Source organism: Neophocaena asiaeorientalis, unplaced genomic scaffold (genome assembly GCF_003031525.2).
Source record: "Neophocaena asiaeorientalis asiaeorientalis breed wild unplaced genomic scaffold, Neophocaena_asiaeorientalis_V1.1 scaffold110, whole genome shotgun sequence".
In the NCBI taxonomy this organism is placed as follows: Eukaryota; Metazoa; Chordata; class Mammalia; order Artiodactyla; family Phocoenidae; genus Neophocaena; species Neophocaena asiaeorientalis.
The window spans coordinates 4,812,993-4,831,662 of NW_020175053.1; the positions used below are offsets into that span (position 1 = coordinate 4,812,993).

At 48.5% G+C, this 18,670-nt stretch overlaps 1 protein-coding gene across 1 annotated transcript in view; it reads left to right on the forward strand.

The window, feature by feature from the left end:
* Positions 1-12,082: 12,082 nt before the first annotated feature.
* The window catches only part of IMPA2 (inositol monophosphatase 2), a 28,366-nt gene continuing 21,778 nt past the window's right edge, over positions 12,083-18,670 (forward strand). Inside the window, exon 1 of the mRNA XM_024763890.1 lies at positions 12,083-12,182. Within this exon, the coding sequence (XP_024619658.1) occupies positions 12,087-12,182 (96 nt within the window). The 5' untranslated portion in view covers positions 12,083-12,086. The remainder of the gene's footprint in view (positions 12,183-18,670) is intronic.

Consider the following 18,670-nt stretch of genomic DNA (forward strand, 5'->3'; position numbering starts at 1 on the left):
CCCTTCCGCGGGCTCCCGCGGAGGGTGGCTGTACGGCCGCTCACCTGCGTCCCCGCCTCTCCGGCTGCTGCGCGCCGGCACCGGGCCGCTTTCATCCTCTTCTGCGGGGCCTGGCTTAGCGCCTTCAAGAAACGGGTGCGAAATAAGTGAGACAGACATCACAGTAACTGTTTATTTTGGATTTTCTTTTCTTAATTTTTTTTATAACACTGTAGCAGGGCGTGTTCTACTTTTCAATATGCTTTCATATCATTACTTCAAATAATCCTCAAAATAACCCCGTAAATCAATAGCAAGAATCACTATGTCAAAAAAACAAATTGAAGCTCGGAGCAGTGGTTCAGAGTCTTGCAAACAACCAAGTCCGGTCCGTTTTTCAAATTTATAAGTACAGTGAATGTACTGAGATGTAATATAAGAAGTCGCATAGAAAACAATTAGCAAAATTCTTGGTATATGTAAGTAAGCAGTAAGTGGTAATTATTATTATTAATTAAAATATTGGAATATTTTCAAATATGCCCAGATAAACAATTTTAACATCACCAAAACCGGCACAACTGGACTCTATATGAACAGTGATATGATGAAACAGGAGGTAAGCATCACCTCCAAAGTATTCTCACTAACCGGAAAAGTAAAGGAAAAAAAATGAAATCCGGTTACGCCTAGAACTACAAGCTTAAGGAAATACAGGGACCAAAGGAACATGTTATGCTACAGCAGCAGGAGGCGGTCAGCCGAACCCAGAATGTGAGGAGTCTACAGACCAAATGACCCAATTTCTTTATTCAACAAGTAGCATCACGACAAAAGGGAGGAGGGTAGGAGGAGGATCTGTTGTTGCAAATCAGACGGGAAACAAGGCAGCCAAATGCAGTTCCTGGCCTGGGTTGGGTCATGATTGGGACAAACTAACTTCAAAAAAAACACCAAAAACACTTTTTAAAAGATTGGGAAACTTGGACATGGAATGAATGTTAGGTGATACTAAAGAATTATTGGTAATTTTGCTATGATAATGCTCTTGGGGTTTTTTGTTTGGTTGGTGGGTTGGTTGGTTTTGGGTTTTTTGTTTTGTTTGGCTGCCCCACGCGGCACGTGGGATCTTAATTCCCCGACCAGGGGTCAAACCCATGCCCCCTGCAGTGGAAGCTTGGAGTCCTAACCACTGGACCACCAGGGAATTCCCCTGTATTTTTTTAAGATTAGAGAATCATACTAAAATACTTACAGGTAAATTATATGATTTCTGGAATTTTCTTTAATACTCCAGAAAAAAAATTTACGGTAGGGAAATAGGAGAATAACCGCTATTGGCAAAATGTTGCTAATGCTGAAGCAAGGAGATGGGTGTATGGCACAGTGTTTGGCAGAATAATGGCCCCCAAAGATGTCCATTCCACGTCTCCCGACCTGTGAACAGGTTTCCTTACGTGGCAAAAGAGGCTTCGCAGTTGTGTTGAAGGTTAAAGGGCCGTTTATCCATTAGGTGCTGTGAACTGAGTGAGTAGGTACCAGATCCAAAACCCATAGACGATGCTTAGGGCAAAACGATCTGACAAATTATTCCCACAAACCCCCCAAATGTCAGGGGAGTGAGGATGAACCAGAGATCGCTACAAGACCAGGTGACATCAGTGTAGATGCAGGTAGAAACAAGAACAGTAAAGAATCTAATGGACCTGATGACAGGGAACCCCAAATAGCATCAGGTTCCGCAGGAAGCATGGAGAGGAGAGCAGCTGAAAACACGAAGGATTTTTCTTCGTCCAGCGGCAAGGGGCCCACGGATGGGCCTGAGGGGCTGGAGAAATTCTTCTTCTGGAACAAAACCCCACATGGAGGGGGACTCCCAGGGTGGGATGAGAATTTTCAGGACATGGACGAGAGACATGGAGGAAAGAAGTGCAGATAAAACTGGGAAAGAGGGAATTGCAGAAGGCAAGCTCTCACATGTTAGCCCGCCGATGACAGCAACAGAAGGTGTTGCGAAAGCTCTCTGAACGCTCCTCCTTTTGGATGTTCAGAAGTAAATTCAGGAATGAGCATTAGGGAAGAAGTGAGGTCAAAAGTTAGCAAAGTTATCATCAGAAAAAAAGAGAACAACAAATAGAATAACATTCCTGAAGACGATGAAAGCATGCCACAGAAACATACCCACAAAACAGACCAAAACTGTCACCTACTATTTCAGAACAAACTAAAGACATTCAGAGAATGAGAGACAATGTAAATCAGAATCAGGAGAAATTAGAAATAAAAGAAAAAATTAAGAAATAAAGACTGAACTAAAGGAATGAAAGGAACTTAACAAACAGCACCTTAAGAGAAATGGAAAATGAAAAGGAGAAAATCTTTATAAATTTTTTAAAAATGAAGAAAGACAAATGAGTGTAAGAGAGGCTGACAAATATTGAGGACAGCCAAGAGCAACCAACAGATAACAGGAGTCCCAGAAGATAAAAGCAACGTGAGAGAACAGTTCTAAAACCTGCAATTCAAGGAAATGTTCCTGAAATAAAAAATAGGCATACTTGAAACATATCGAAGGCAAACACTACGTACCTGAGTCTATGAATTCAGAATGTTCATCACCAAGACATATTCTAGTAAAATTATTGGGTTCTCAATAAAAATGAAAAAATATCTTTGGGCATCCAGGCAAAAACAGCAAGTGAGGGAATAGGATTTAGGTTATCATCAAACTCTGACAGTGTGCTTTATGCCACAAGAGACCAAAGTACATGTACTTAAGATTTTGTAAGGAAAGAAAATGTGAGCCATGAATTTCAAGTATTAAGGTCATAGACCACTGTTATCAACATGCAGGAATTCAGAGAATTCAGTTCCTGTGATTTCTCCCAGAAAACAATCTTCAGACCATCAGAATGACTAGGGAGAGACATTGCTGTAAAGACCAGAGGTGAACATCAAAGTCACAGTGTCATTTGAACTAAGGCCAAGTTAGGGTTAAAAGAGAGAGTGGTATGTAATAGCTATACGCTCTGACAAGATAGATGTACAGTTTTTTTTTTTAATGGCGGAAGAATGGAGAACACAAATGCAGAGACAAATTCTTGTTTTCAGTAAGCATTATTGGTAGCAATATTATTTGTAGTGTCCTTCTAACACTCTTGCATGTATAAGAGGGGATAAAGCAGATTAGTAACTATGGGATATTCTATCAGTGCCTGATGAAAAATGATTATGATTCTTTCATGACTTTTGCTTAGGATATTATTGGTTCTTTAATGTTTTCGAGATTCAGGGAAACTTTTTCTCTCTTAAGCTATCTATAATCTATCCAACTTGGTATATTATACTTTTATAAAGAGAAACAAAACAATCCAGAAGTAGACCCAGAGCTTCTAGGATTGGTTCATTGCATTTCCAGTTCATATTAGACACAGCGATTTTCTTAAATCCCTGCAGGTAGAACTAGCCGGAGCCATCGGTGTAGAAACACTGCCGTCACAAGCAGAGGAGAGCAAGGATTAAAGTACCCACAGTTGGAGCAGCTGGATGGAGCTTGGAAGAGCAACCAGTTGGAACCAAGCCAAGAAAGCAGTGGACCCCGCATCTACAGGGAAGGCCAGGTCACGAAGGCCAGTGTCCACACCGCCACACGGGGGTGCTCCCAGGGCAGTGGAGAGGTCAGGGGCTCAGCACCTCTGCAGGCTGGATAGTGGTAAGAGAAACAACTGATATTGGCAACGAGACCAGGGCCAAGTTTTGAACCCCAAAGACCAGGTCCCAGACTGCACCCTTGCTATCCCTCTAGGCTGCAGAGGCCCCACCAGATAGGCTAGTGACAGGGTGTTCCCAACCTAGCACTCAAGAACCACAAGGGCCCTGAGTTCCTGGGCAGATGTCTTTCCTCAGAGCACATCACCGTCCTCTGCCACGACTGGAGGTGGGGAGTTTGCCAACAGAAGGATATTCGTAGAGCTGTTTCACTCATGCTCTTTCTTCTGGACACACATCAGATTCTCCAGAAATGGTTTTTGTTAATTAGAAAAGGAGAGGGAAAGACAGACCGATGGAGAGAGGAGGAGGAGGGGGAGGAGAAGGAAAAGAAAGGAAGAGAAGGAGGAATAAGAGTGGAAGGATTAAAGGAAGGGAAAAGGGAAAGAACTGAGAGACAGAAAACTGAAAAAAAAGAAAGAAATGGAGGAAGGAGGAAAGGGAGGGAGGGACATCATTCTGGTGGGAACACGTGCGCACACACACCCCCACACCCACCCCCACTGTGATCAGCCTAAAGAAATCCGCTATTTTCAAACTACACCTATTATCTTAGCCCTTCCTAGAGCATCCTTTAGGGTAGGAGCAGATAATGGCTGGGATAACTTAATGTTTTGGTTTAAATTATTTTTATCTCTAGGGTCAACTATACTTTGCTTTTCCCTGAAACATAATCTAAAAGACAGAGGGTCTCAAGGCAAATAATTGTCGGTCAGAAAAAAAAAAAATTGTCGGTCAGAAGTAGTAAAGGCGATCAGGTCGTGAACTAACTAGATTGCGGCCAATTACTTCATGACCGGATGGAAGGACTATTAATGTCCCCAGCAGATGGCGCGAGCTGCCCTCTGCCAAATGAGACTTCGCACCCTGGGCTCCATTTAGTGTCAAAATAGGTTTCCTCTTCACGTGATGGTCAAAACAGTAGCCCCTAACCAGGTAAGTTTGGGTTAGGAAATAAATCGTTCAGCAGAATTCCAGGGGAAGCTGAGTAGGGAAGACAAAATCTGGAGGCTTTTACATTTATTTCTCATGTTAAACTCATGCGCTGACCTCACCGATAATACTGTTCCATTCACATCATCTGGGGCTCTGAAAAAGTTAAGAATTCTTCCAAGACAGAGTTTTAGATTAAGTCACAAAGGACAACAAAGTACTAAGAATTAAGACATCTGAAAGTATTGTTATCTGGTAGGATAATTGGTGAAGAGCTCATAAATGAGGAGAGCTTTCCTGTAACAAATGAAAGATAAACCAATTCTGAAGGAAACCTCAGGACAGGGAACGTTGACTAGGGATTACTGGGATAAATCAATGTTTCTGCTGCTTCACTGGTTACTTACATTCTGACCTCTGGGCTGTGCGTTTTCAATGAGCGAGCACACAGCAGAATGGAAAGCATTTACATCTCTGGACAAGAGGCAGGGAACATAACATGTTTTCTTTGGAATCATCCTCAAATCTGGGACAGAAAGTAGAGCTTTATTAATCAGGTTCTTAAACATCTGTCTTCACAAGTTTCCAGAGAAAGAGTTTGGAAGTTCAAGTCTATGACTAATTTCCAGTGAACAGTGGAGCCCCCAGCCCCTGCAGCCTCCCTTCCCGCCCATCCACCGATATTTTAACTCTCTGCAGCTGCTTTTGCTGTCAGCCCGCCACGAAAACTTTACTTTCCAAAGACATTTTAAATGTAAAAGTAATATGTTAACTGCAAGACGTTTGAAAACACTGAAAGGTGTAGAGGAGAAATTACCCACAATTGAGTAGACATTGGCTTGTATCCAGTTGTGGCAGCAAGATTTCGAGTCACGTGCTGTGTTATGTCTGCTTCGACTGCTGTTAGCCTGTTTGATGGGGTCAGGGCGCCTGATTTGCTGGGATTGGAAGTCTGATGCATCAGGTGGATAAGAACACGGACGTGTGCAGGGGGAATCTGCCCTCAAGGATTATAAACGTGCCCTGTGGAAGTGTTTGAAAGAAGCAGATACTCCATTCATAATTACAGCCTGAATTATCTACCGTAACTTGGTCAAGTTTAGAAATGCTGTTGTTTGGGGGAATTTAATCTGTCAAATGTATATACAAGCTGAGCATTGATTACAGAACTGTCTTCGGACTTGCTGACATTATCAGGCCATTGACTAGATTAGCAAGACTCATAAACTGAACATAAAGCTTGAAGAACATTTGGTTTTGATTTTATAATTTTAGTTCATTAAGGACTGGTAAAAAAAAACACCAGCTTCTTTTCTTTTCTGAGCATAACACCCCCTCCCCACCAAACACTCAATGGACAGGCCTCTGGCCACAGTTTCGAAAAGCAAAGGACATGCAGCTGCTCAAACCGCAGAAAAGGCCAAAGCTCTTTCTTCTTAAAGACCGTAGGATTTTTTTCTGATTAATACAATTTTTGGAATATTTATGTAACAGTAGTGTTTTCCAATGGGTGTTTTTCCACCCAAAAGGGCGTTTTGGGAGAGAGCGAGCGTTCCCTGTTCAGTTCCTGGAACAGCTCAGCGAGTTCTGCAGATTCTCACCGGCTTGTTTTTCTCTTCTCATCAGGCAAGGATGCAGCGTGCCCTCCCTGGACCCCTCTGATTCTTCCCATCCGGTTAAGGAAAGACTCATGACAGGGCCCCGGGGACAAGCCCTTTCCATGGTTCCCAGACTTCTGGATTCCAGACGCCAATGACAGCTCAAAAAAAAAAAATTTTTTTTGGTGACCTACATAGATTTGTCAACCATTTATGTGGCCAAGTGAGAGGGAAAAGCAAAACAAAACCTGCCATCTCCCATCAGAATCATTTTATTACAGAAATCTTTTTTCACCCAAATGCAGAAAGGACATTACCTCAGCTAAAGACAATGTTTTGCATGGAATATACTTGGCTGGGTGGACATCTCCCGGGCTTGGCCGTATTACTGTCATGTGGGTGTGACCATCTCTGTGGGCAAACTAGTGCCCAGCTTGGAATTTCGGCCCCAAGATCCAGCTGCATGTGGCCAGCCCTGCCCCCGTCACACCCGCTTGGGGCTGGGCAACCTGTGCTCACATGGCCCAGCTCATCGCCCACTGCCTGTCACCCACGCCCAGCTCTGCTCCCACTGTGGCCTCCCCCGGGCCAGCCTGGCTGCCTGGTCTCCTTGCCTGAGTCGGCAGAAGCATCAGCCTCATTCTCCTTAAAGCATCTGTGGCCCTTGATTAATGTGCCTTTCAAATGATTACTAAGTCAGCATTATTTTAGCCTCCACAGTTGTCACTGGGCCAGTCCTGAGCCCAGAGATATCACTTGAGCCCTTCCATTCTCCAGGGAGCAGAAAAAAGAAGGTCCTGCCTTTCCTGGGAGGAAACTTAGTAGGACTGTGCTGTTTCTACCATCTTTCCCAAAGAAAATGTGAAATAAAGACTTCCACCCTATATAGAAGCACCTCCTAGTCTCAGACCATAAGCGTTTTCCATGTGTTAATCATCTCATGCAGCGGTGGAGGCTTTTAGACACCCAGATATTCAAGCTTTCTGAAGAGCTACCCAATGCATTTGATGACTAAATGGAAGTTATATTAGTTTTCTACAGACTGGGAAAGATTTTTTTTTTTTTAATTTGAGTCCAATATCCTTTACCTTCCTTTAAAGGCTTTCAATTTGTATGTGAATGTTTCATAGGACCTCTGATGATTAGAATATTGATAACCATAATTGGGCAAATACTTAAGACATATTCATTCATTCAACAAATGCTCTTAAAGCACCTACTACGTGCCAACCACAGCACTGGCTTTAGAGATACAATAATGGAAACCCATTCTTTTCCTCAAGGGCTTAGGAATATTAGTCCGGGGAACAGACATGTCAACATAAAGAGAAGTGCTCAGGGCTTTCCTTGTTCCCTGGGCAGGTCCAGAGCAGCGTAAGGGAGCGGGCATCACCAGTTCCACCTGAGTGATGGGGAGCAGCTTCCCAGGGGCAGCAGACACTGGGGTGGGGGGGTTGCAGATGGTGAGGGCCGTGGGGGCCACCCGAGGAGTGTGGGCATCCTCAGGGAAGGAGGGCAGGGAGGCTGTGCTGCTTACTGGTCTCCCAGCTCAGAGCCATCTTCTCAGCTCTGCATTTTGACGCGGGGCTAAGACTATGCAGGTCCCTTTGCCAGCTGGCTCCCTGCTAGGCTCCACCAGCGAGAGGCCTGGAGGAGCTGGGCAGCTGGAGGAGGGAGCAGGGCCTGCTCGCCTACTGGTCTTGACAGCACTGCACCCTGAACCAGCCTGCCCGTACCTGGCAGAGGTGGCAGCTCCCACAGGCAGCAGTCTTGCCCCCAGCGCCTCTTGGCCGCAGCCCCTGGCACCCCTCCCTCCCAGCAGGTTCTGGCAACCCCAGCTCTGAGGCTGGGAGCTGCTTCCTGCCTTACTATCTCTGCGGCCTCAGTTCTCTTTTTTTGCCTTTTTACCTGCTTATCCAATTTCTTTTATTCAGTTCTCTCTGTTGAAATACCCAGTGTTGTTTCTGTTGTCCTGACCGACCATGATTGATGTCATGCTGGGAATGATGGTCCAAGAAAGCAGACTCACAGGTCAGGCCACGGGACTGATGTGGGCAGGGCAGGCCTTGAATGCAGTGCCAGGCTCCTTGCTGATGAGAAGCGGCCCATGGTGGCCGCACATCACTATCAGTCAGATGATCACCCGTGGTTCGTTGTGATGAAGCATTGACTGGCCTGTCTCAAGGACCAAGAGGCTGTGGCCCTTGACCATTAGGGCAGCAACAAACATTCCTGGGTGGTAGCTGGGGCGGCCTGCAGCCGTGTTTAAGAAGGAAGCCAGCATGTGAGGGCACGCCTACAGGAGTGGAGATTCGGACTCTCCTGCAAACTAAACTCAGTAACTTCTTGGTTTGAACATGTGTGAGAAAGCTCATTCTGAAATGCCCTTAATCACGTGTTAAAGTAAATAACTTTTGGAGCATGCCGAGAACTGAACAAGATACCCCAGGACGACCCGCCAGAGCACAGTTGGACGATAACCTAAGCAGCTTTAAGTATTAGGGAATCATAACACCTGCTCCTCAGTCCAGGCACCTGCTCCACACTTGCAGTTACTCTCTGAGAGCAAAACGGAGGGGTTTACTTTGACCCCAGTTACATTTCCCTTTGCCAAGCCGTCCACAAAAGTCCCTGAGGCCTTATTCTGTTATCTACTGTGAGTTACCTCTTTGGTTTGTCAGCTCAAAACTGACACATGCTTCTGTTCGTTCAGTTCTAAAAGCAAGTGCCTACTAGATTCAAAGACAAAGAAAAGCAAATAATTGCATAATTTGTCTAGGTCTGCAGCCAGTTGGGGAGTTGCCGGGACCTAGGGGCCTGGGAGGGGCCTGGGGAGGCCTAGGAGTGGAAAATTACTGATTCTGAGTCAGAGGAGAGGCAAGATCTTCAAGGCCCCCAGACAAGGTGGTCTTGGCAGAGACCCTGAGAAAGGGGATGGAGGTGCCTGGGCCGGGCTCACAGATGTGCCCAAAAGCACGGCTGGGGAAGTGGGTGGGGAGGCTTCTGAGTCTTGGGCTGAACTCCCTCCAGAAAATGGCAGCACGCTGGCCGAGTCCCAAGTCCAGTGCAGGGAGGGCAGACCCCACCCCTGTGAGACCTGCCAGGTAAAACTCTGTAGTTGCCTATGGTCAGGTCTGAAAAATCACACCTGTAATTTTGACCTGGAGCCAGACTCCTCAGAATAAAGTTAAAGTAGGACGTGATTTCTCAACCCCAGCGTTATTATCCTTTTGTGCTGAACAATCCTTTGCTCTGGTGTGTGGCGGGGGGAGAGCTGTCCTCTGCACTGGGGGATGTTTGGCAGTTTCCCTGGCCTCCATCCACTAGGATCGTCTCATGTGTCTCGGCACACGGTCAGCGTGGAGGAGGGTGGATCCAGATGACGGGGGGTGTGGGGGGTGTGGGGGCCCACCTGAGGTTAAGAATGGCCAGACGTCATACTGGGATTCAGATGAGATGAAACAAACAACAAACTCATCAAATGTCCAAACCAGCCGTCGTGGCCCTGGGAAATAAGATCAAAGTAACTTGGGGAGGTAGAGAAGTAGGTAGAAGAAAAGAAAACTTGGACATTTTATTTATTTAGACTTTGCTTTGTCCCAGAAAAGACAGGAGGGAAGGGACTCCCAGATTAATAAGGACAGAGGGGGAGGCATAAAGGAGACAGTCTCTCCTGAGTGCCCTCCCACCTCTCAACGCACCCCCGCCTTTGGCCCAGCTTGGGCACCTTGCATGCCACCTCCTGATAACCAGAGCACCCACCTAGGCTGCACCCTCAGGTGGGGGTGGGAAGGGGCAGTTAGGAAATCGTTTTCCAAGGTGGAGCCCAGTACTCTAGGGGCTACCAAAGTTACTGTGGTCCCCCAGGGCCCCTGGAAGAGGCAGCGAGCAGACTGGCATACAGGGCATGATGGTGAAGGAGCATTTCACGTTTCCACAGCGAATCACCGTTAAAGCACAGGAAACTTGGATAATCCATTAGAAAAGGCTGATTTCAGTATTCAATGATTAGCATATTTATTAAGCACCCATTATAGCTAAGCAGTATGGTGATCACCTTAGGGTACATTGGGGAGCAAGTCTTTAATAACAGAGGTGCCAAATATTCACAACAGCCAAGCCATGGAAACGACCTAAGTGTCCATCAACAGAGGAATGGATAAAGAAGATGTGGTACATATGTACAATGGAATATTACTCAGTCATAAAAGAGAATGAAATAATGCCATTTTCAGCTACACGGATGGACCTAGAGATGATCATAATAAGTGAAGTAAGTCAGAAAGAGAAAGACAAATACCATGTGATATCACTTATATGAGGAATCTAAAATATGACACAAATGATCATATCTACAAAACAGAAACAGACTCACAGACATAGAGAACAGACTTGTGGTTGCCAATGGGGAGGGGGCTGGGGGAGGGAAGAACTGGGAGTTTGGAGTTAGCAGATGCAAACTATTTTATATAAAATGGATAAACAACAAGGTTTTACCGTATAGCACAGGGAACTATATTCAATATCCTGTGGTAAACCATAACGGCAAAGAATATATATGTATAGCTGAGTCACTTTGCTGTACACAACACTGTATATCAACTATACTTCAATGAAATTAAAAAAAACAAGAAGTACCAAGCACATGTATGTTAACCCGTGTAATACTTACCATAAATATTTTACAGTTGAGGAAACTGAGTCAAAAGAGGTTATTTGTAACTTGCTCAAATGCACACAGCAAGGAAGGAATGAGGCCAATACTTAAAGTACTTAGGAAACCTGGGGGCACCAAACTTCACACTAGTTAAAACCACATGATTCTGCCTTAAGATTTTTGGAAGTTAGGCAAGGAAGTTACGGTCTTTTTCTCTAGATGTGTGATAAGCTGGACTCCATGTGAGTTTATCTGAGCCCCGGGTTGGTCTGGGCCGGGTTGAGGGTGGGGGTGTGTTCAGAAAGGGTAGCTGAGAAGAGGCCAAAGAGAAATGTCCTAACTTCCTAATTTTGCTTTGTGCTGGGAATAATCTCTAATGAAAACCTGCCGTGAGGATCAGCAACTGAATACACTTAATTTTAAAATGAAGCATCCGAAGCGCAGTCTTAAGTATTTTCGGAAACCAACTCCCTATTTGACAATCATGAAAAATATGAACAAGAAAGATGGAACGGAGCCTGCCCTCGGCTGCCCCAGTGCGGCCGGGCGGAGCGGGCAATTCTCCGCCAGTTTCCCCACGTGTAGGGCGAGGTGGCCGGGCGACCCTAACACACTCCGTTTCCTGATTCCTCCTTGTTGTTTGTATTTCCACCAGTCTCTCGTTCCTACACCTAAAGCCTCTCTACCAGGTGTCCAACGCACGGTGGGCACAGACGAAGGCTGACAGTGTGAACAGGGTCCCGTCGGGGTGCAAGCGGTCAGCACTTGTTACAGGGCGGGCCGGGCAGCTCCTGAGCTCCTGAGCTCCAACTGCAGGAGGACCGCCGCCCGGTACTCGCGGTGAGCGGTGCCCGCGGTGAGCGGTGCCCGCGGCCAGCGGCGCCCGAGGTGCTGCCGGCCGGGTCCGCACGGTGGACGCTCCTCGCTCGCGGCCACACCCTCGGGAAAGGCTCTGAGCTCCGCGAGGGTCCGAGCCGGGCCCCTCTCCGGCCACGCGGCCCTCAGCTTCCCACAAGCTGGACCCAGCTTCAGCGGGGAGTCGGAGGGGCGGGGCCTGGCGATGTGGGGGCGGGGCTCATCGCCGGTCGCGCAGGGAGAGGGACCCAGAGAGGAAAGGAGCGGGGCTCGGCGCGGGGCGGGAGGAGGCCGCGATGAAGCCGAGCAGCGAGGACGGGGCGACGCAGGCCGGGGGCCCGTGGGAGGAGTGCTTCGAGGCAGCGGCGCAGCTGGCGCTGCGGGCTGGACAGGTGAGCGCGGCTCCGGGCGCACGGCAGGCGCACTCGGACTTGGGGCAGAGCGGACGCAGGGCGTGGGCGGACGGAGACCCAGAGGGCCCGGCCGGGACCTGGGGGCGCGAGCCGCGGAGGGGCTCCGCGCAGCCTACCGCACACTGTGCACCTGCCACGCCTGCGCCGGGACTGACTCCCTGGATCCCGCGGCCCGGAGGCGCGGGCCGGGCTCGGGGCGCAGGGCGGCCTGCCAGGAGCGGGCGGGTCAGGGCGCGCGGACTGCCTCGGATTTGACCCAGTGGGCGGGACACGGTGCGGTTACCCCGTGTTAACCCCTACGCGTGGAGGTCGGGCGGACAGCCTGTCCTCGCGCATCCGGAGTGTAGAGGGTCCCACTCTGCGTTTGGAGGAACTGCTACCCGCACCGGAAGGGTGACGGTCAAGCAGCGGAGCTGAAGAAACCTTCAGAGGGCAGCCCCTCTCTTCGCACTTTCCTGTGTGGTTTGTTCCCCCATTTCCTCGGTGCTTCACGCCTGGGGTTCCGCAGGCCACGTGCGGCGGCGAATGGGGGGCGCGGGGGGAGGCAGGGCGCAGGGACCGCTCGCTCCCTGCTCGCGCGTCAAGGCGCTCGGCTGCGTTACTGCGAGCGGAGCAGGAGGGTGGACAGAGGAGGAGCCCTGCCCGCAGACGGATTTTCTGTTCCCAGCGGCAGTTCCTTTTCGGTCTGAAAGTGCCCCACGGGCTAAAGCCAGGCTGTCGCCAGTCCTGCATTTGAAGTGAGTCCTTAACGTGAACAGTTACAGTGCGGTCCCTTGGTCCCCTAAAAGTTAACTTTCAACACTAGTGGACCCTCCCTCTGTGAGACTTGATCCTTGGGGAAAAGGAGGACCCCAGCCTTACCTGCTGCATTGATGGAGCTCATGGTTTCAGGGCAAACGTTCTTCCTGGAAAGCTGGTCCACTGTGTGAGGGGCGCGCTTGACCTCCCCCCTCCCGAGAACCTCACTTCCTCTCCAGAGTGAGCGTCCTCAGGATATTTGGTAACTTTTAGGTTCCACCATACAACTTTTCTTCTTTCATCTTTGAGAAGAAGCCAGTTTAGAATTCAGACACCACTGTGTAAACCCTGGTGAGTTGTTACGGGTTTCTGTGGTTTTTCAAATTTAGATCCTTGAGGAAACAGAAGGGTTTTTGAAAACCTCCCCCTTTTTTTAAACAAATTTACAAATGCTTACACAGAACTTGCAATATAGCAGGCACCGTTCTAAGGGTCCTGGGAACTTTAACTTATTTAAGAGATAGCTTCTGCTTTTGCAACTTGCCAAGAACAACAGAAAAAGCTTTTTTTGACAGTGGGGGAAGGATGCAATAAGGATTCTGCCACTGGGAGTCTGATCAGGGGGCCCAGCACTCTGGGCTCCCTCCCTCCTGGGCATTATGCTGAGGCTTCCTGCCTGCCAGGCAGTTGCCGGGAGAGTGGCCGAATTGTCTGTGGCTGGGAGGGACAGAAGCCACACAGGGTCATCCTAACCCGTGTAAAGAGGGACAGACTGTCTTAGTAATGTTCTGACAGTAACAAGGTGCTGATTGGAGAAAACCTGGCCTGTAGCCAGAAAGCCCCAAGAGGCATGAAGGGTGGTTAGTGGTGATTCTTGGGAGTCCTCCTTAGCCAGAGGCACATTTGGTACAGGTTCTGTGGCCTTGTGGCCCAACGTGCCCACCCTCTCACGTTCTGCTGTTTTATTAAGTCTGCTACTCCTGAGACATCTCTGTGTGCTCCACCGAGTCTGGGTTCTCTACGTTCAGAGGGAGTGCCCTCCCTCCCAGGAGACAATGTCTGCCGTCCATGTTTCAGACATTGGTTCAGGGCAGCCCTGGACGATTTGCTGCCACCTCCCCTCTGCCGCATCCTGAGAGGCCTCCCAGACCCCTCCTTCCTTGTCTCTCCACCACCCATCCCTGTGGTGCCCCTGAGAAGCATCCCTTCCAGTCCCAACCACCGTACCACTGCAGAAGCCCCTCCCTGGCTGTTGGGCTTTGGGGAAGGGGGTGACATCAGCCCCACACCATCACCACCACGAGTACACAGAGTGATATTCATCGAAACGGGTATTTATCATCTTTTACATGATGTGTGAGCAAAAGTATTTTAGGGCTTCCCTGGTGGCGCAGTGGTTGAGAGTCCGCCTGCCGATGCAGGGGACACAGGTTCGTGCCCCGGTCCGGGAAGATCCCACATGCCGCAGAGCGGCTGGGCCCGTGAGCCGTGGCCGCTGAGCCTGCGCGTCCGGAGCCTGTGCTCTGCAACGGGAGAGGCCACAGCGGTGAGAGGCCCGCGTACCGCAAAAAAAAAAAAAAAAATCTTAGAAAACTATGCTTTTTAAGTTGTCCTGCAGGGATAGATCCAGCTTTTCTTGAACCTGAAGTTTAGACAATTTACAGGACCTCTTTAAGAAAAAAAATACAAAATTACAAATTCAAAATTAGATATAAAAGTTTATTTAGAATAAGAAAGATCACAACAGCATAAATTTTAAGATGCTAACAAATATAACAAAATACATAAGAATAATTTTTTAACTGCTTCTCAATCTTCTGTAATACTCTTTTCCCATTTTTGGCTTTATACTCTTTACATCTTTGAATGACAACGATTTTGTAGTACTTTCTATGGAGAGACTAGAAAGGTAAATTCAGGCTTTCCTGTAGGATGGCTCATTGAAATTGATTACTATGGTTTAGAAAAGTTTAATTAGGCTTCAAACTTGTTACTGGTAGGGTCATATAAATGTTTAGGATTGCCATCAAATTTGAGAATCCTGTCAGTTTTATTTTACATATTAGTTGTCAGACAGGGAAGAATTTTCCAGTGTGCTCTGAGGGGATGCCCTATGTCTACCTCCAACTGCCCAGGGCAGAGGGGCACAGCGGGGGCTCTGACCCAACATCCCTATTTGTCTGGCTTGCATTGCCACAGGTGTTTTTGTTTGTTTCTTTGTTTCTGTTCTTTTGTGTGTGGCGGCATTGGGTCTTCATTGCTGTGCATGGGCTTTCTCCCTAGTTGCGGCCAGCATGGGCTACTCTTATGGGCTACTCTTCCTTGTGGTGAGCAGGCTTCTCATTGTGATGGCTTCTCTTGTTGGGGAGCACAAGCTCTAGGTGCACGGGCTTCAGTAGTTGCAGCACATGGGCTCAGTAGTTGCAGCACAGGAGCTCAGTAGTTTGTGGCTTGAGGTCTTTAGAGCACAGGCTCAGTAGTTGTGGCGCACGGGCTTAGTTGCTCCACAGCATGTGGGATCTTCCCAGACCAGGGCTTGAACCCATGTCCCTTGCATTGGCAGGTGTACTCTTAACCACTGCACCACCAGGGAAGTCCCCACAGGTGTTGTCTTGATTTGTGATTTTATTTTTATCAGTTATTCACACAGGGAGTTTAAAAAGTGAAATACTGCTAAAGGGACTGTCGTGGAACCAGCAGTGTCCTGTCCCGTGTCATCCTCATCCTTTTCCCCAGAACTCACTGTTTTCAGTGTTCTGGTAGTTACACCCGTTTTCTAAGTAGTAGCTCTTTTTTTGCGTCATCCGCATTAGACACTGTTATGTCCTGTGGCTGCGTTACCTGTTGGTTCCATTGGTGCCTGTGCTCACGTGCTATGACCACATGTAGCACACGGTCAAGCTGGGTAGCATGGTTGTATTACATATTCTTTTCTTTCTTATGCAGCTTGTGTTTTCCTTAAAGTCAAAAAAAACATATTTTTTCAGCTTAGTTTTCTACACACCTACCAACAGCCATCTTCTGACTTCCCAACAGAATTTTTGATGATCTCCTTGGTATAGACACTCATGGGTCTCGCTGCTGGGGACACGTGGTCCTCACACCTTCATGTGCATCGGAAGCACCTGGAGGGCCTCCGGAGCAGGCTGCATCCACCACAGGGTTCCCACTCACTGGGTCTGCAGTGGGGCCGAGAATGAGCGCTTCCACCAAAACCCCAGCTGATGCTGTCCGGCTGGGGATGGCACTTTGAGAAACACTGCTGTATGTAGTATTTTGTTACGTGACTATATGACAGTTTATTCATTCAACTCTTGAAGAAACGCTGGATGATGTCCAGTTTGGATTATTAGGCATAATGTTGCTCATCCAGCACTCTCGCATGTGTCTTTTGGTTACCTCCATATGCATTTCTGCTGGGGTTAGATTAACAATAGGAGTGAAATTGCTGTGTCATCGTGTATGAAATTCTGCCAGGTGGTTTTCCAAGGCGGATGCAGGGATTCACGATTCCCCAGCAGGAGGTGAGGGTTCCTGTTGCCTCATCTCTCAGACGACACTTGGTATTGTCTGTCTTTCTATTTTAGCCCTTGTGACCAGTTTGAGGTGGTGTTTTACTTGGTATTGTCTGTCTTTCTATTTTAGCCCTTGTGACCAGTTTGAGGTGGTGTTTTACGGTGGTTTTAATTTGCATGTCCTGTATGACTGATGAACTTAAGTGCCTTTTTATGTGTTTACTGGCCTCTGTTTTTAAAATGGTGGTGCTAAAACAGGTTAGAAATGTATTCACTCACACAACAACTATTTGAGTAACTCTGGAAAGGACTTTAACCTTACTCTGAGTGTGATTGAGGTTCGGGGTAGAGTCCCATGTGGAGCCCTGCAGGGTGATGGGGAGACCACCCTGGCTGCTGCTGGGGTGGGGGTGAGGCTGCAGCGCCACAGGGGGTGGGGCAGAACCAGATCTCCAATGGACCGAGTGAAGGATGAGGGTGGATCTGACTGGGGGTGGTGAAGAAGGTGGTAAACAGATGTATTTCAAAGGCAGAGCTGCCAGGTTTCCTGCCAGATAGGAAGCGGGTGTGAGAGGAGCCAGGGGTGCCTGCAGGGTTCGGGTCTGAAGAACTGTCCAGTGAATTTGCAGGAACTGTAGGGGGAGCAGGTTTGGAGGTGGAGGTCAGGTCCTGTGTTCCACGAGCTGTGAGCTGTTGACCTTGAAATGCCGGTGGATCTCTACGTGGGGGCCTTTGGGTGGAGAGTTCACGTGAGAGGCTGAGGGTGGAGGTGCCAGTCAGTCAGCCTGGGCTGATGTCTCAGGCTGGGTCCCGCCCGGGACGGGGACAAGCAGGCTTGTCTGCCCTGGGCTCTCCGTAGGCGGATCCCATATCGAGCTACTGGCATTTCCTCTGGGAGATCGCAACCTGGCGGGACGTGGAGGTGGAGGTCCCCCTGCTGTCCTGGCTGAGGATGGAGAGGGCAGCTGGTGACCTCACCATTTCCACTGTCAGTCCTGGCCTTGTCAGCCCCACCTGCACCCGCGCCCCAAGCTCCTGCAGAGTGGGGTCACCCATGTTGACATTTGTAACACTTTCACCCACATTTGAAGCCTCAGCCAAGATGGAACTTGTGAGATAGCAGCTGGCAGTTGGAGCAGCAGCCCCACTGGCACACATGGGCTGAGGGTCCAGGGACAGTCTATGGAGAGCTCTCTCTCACGCAGAGAAGGGTTTGTGTTTTCTGTCTGTTCTGGCCTTCAGCTGATGGGGCCAGGCCCACCCACATTCCAAAGGGCAATCTGCTTTACTGATTAATATGTCCATCTCATCCAAAAACGTCCTTGCAGAAACACCCAGAATAACATTCAACACAGTATTTGGGTACCCCACGGCCCAGTCAAGTTGACACATAAGATTAACCATCACATCACATTCATAAGTCTGGAACCTGAAACGTGGCAGTACCACCAGGCCCACATCTGCAGGGGAAAGATGTTGCCTGTTGAAACCCCACTTCCGCAGAGTTCTCCGTGTGCGTTCCATGGGTCCCCAAGCTCACACACGTTGCTCCATAGGGATGGGTGATAATTGTATGGTCGACTTGGGGACAGTAGCATACAACTGAGATGGTTCACAGACAAGAAAGAGGCATTTGGACGTGTCTCTGAATGACACCTCAGATGCTGGAGCTGATGGGATTTGAAATTCAGGCTTCAGTGACTTAAGTCCCGTATTTTATATATTAAACATTAACAGAATGTTATTTTGAGGGAGAGATCCAGGCCAGGAGGTCTGTGAAGTGCAGGCTTAGTTAGTGAGTAGCTGAAAAACATTAATTAAAAAACAGCCACACTAACTTATTGCTGGCAAAATGAGAATGTTTAAAATCCCAAGACTGAGAGAAAACAGTTGTGGTAAAGGGTTTTAGCAGGTAACTCACCCGGAACCCCACAGGCCTTTCCTCTGAGGATGCGACTGTGATTAAAAGGCAGGGCTGATTGAGTCTCATAATGATTTGTTAAAAACAGGACACTGGGCTTCCCTGGTGGCGCAGTGGTTGAGAGTCCGCCTGCCGATGCAGGGGACACGGGTTCGTGCCCCGGTCCAGGAACTTCCCACATGCCACGGAGCGGCTAGGCCCGTGAGCCATGGCCGCTGAGCCTGCGCGTCCGGAGCCTGTGCTCCACAACGGGAGAGGCCACAACAGTGAGAGGCCCGCATACAGCAAAAAAA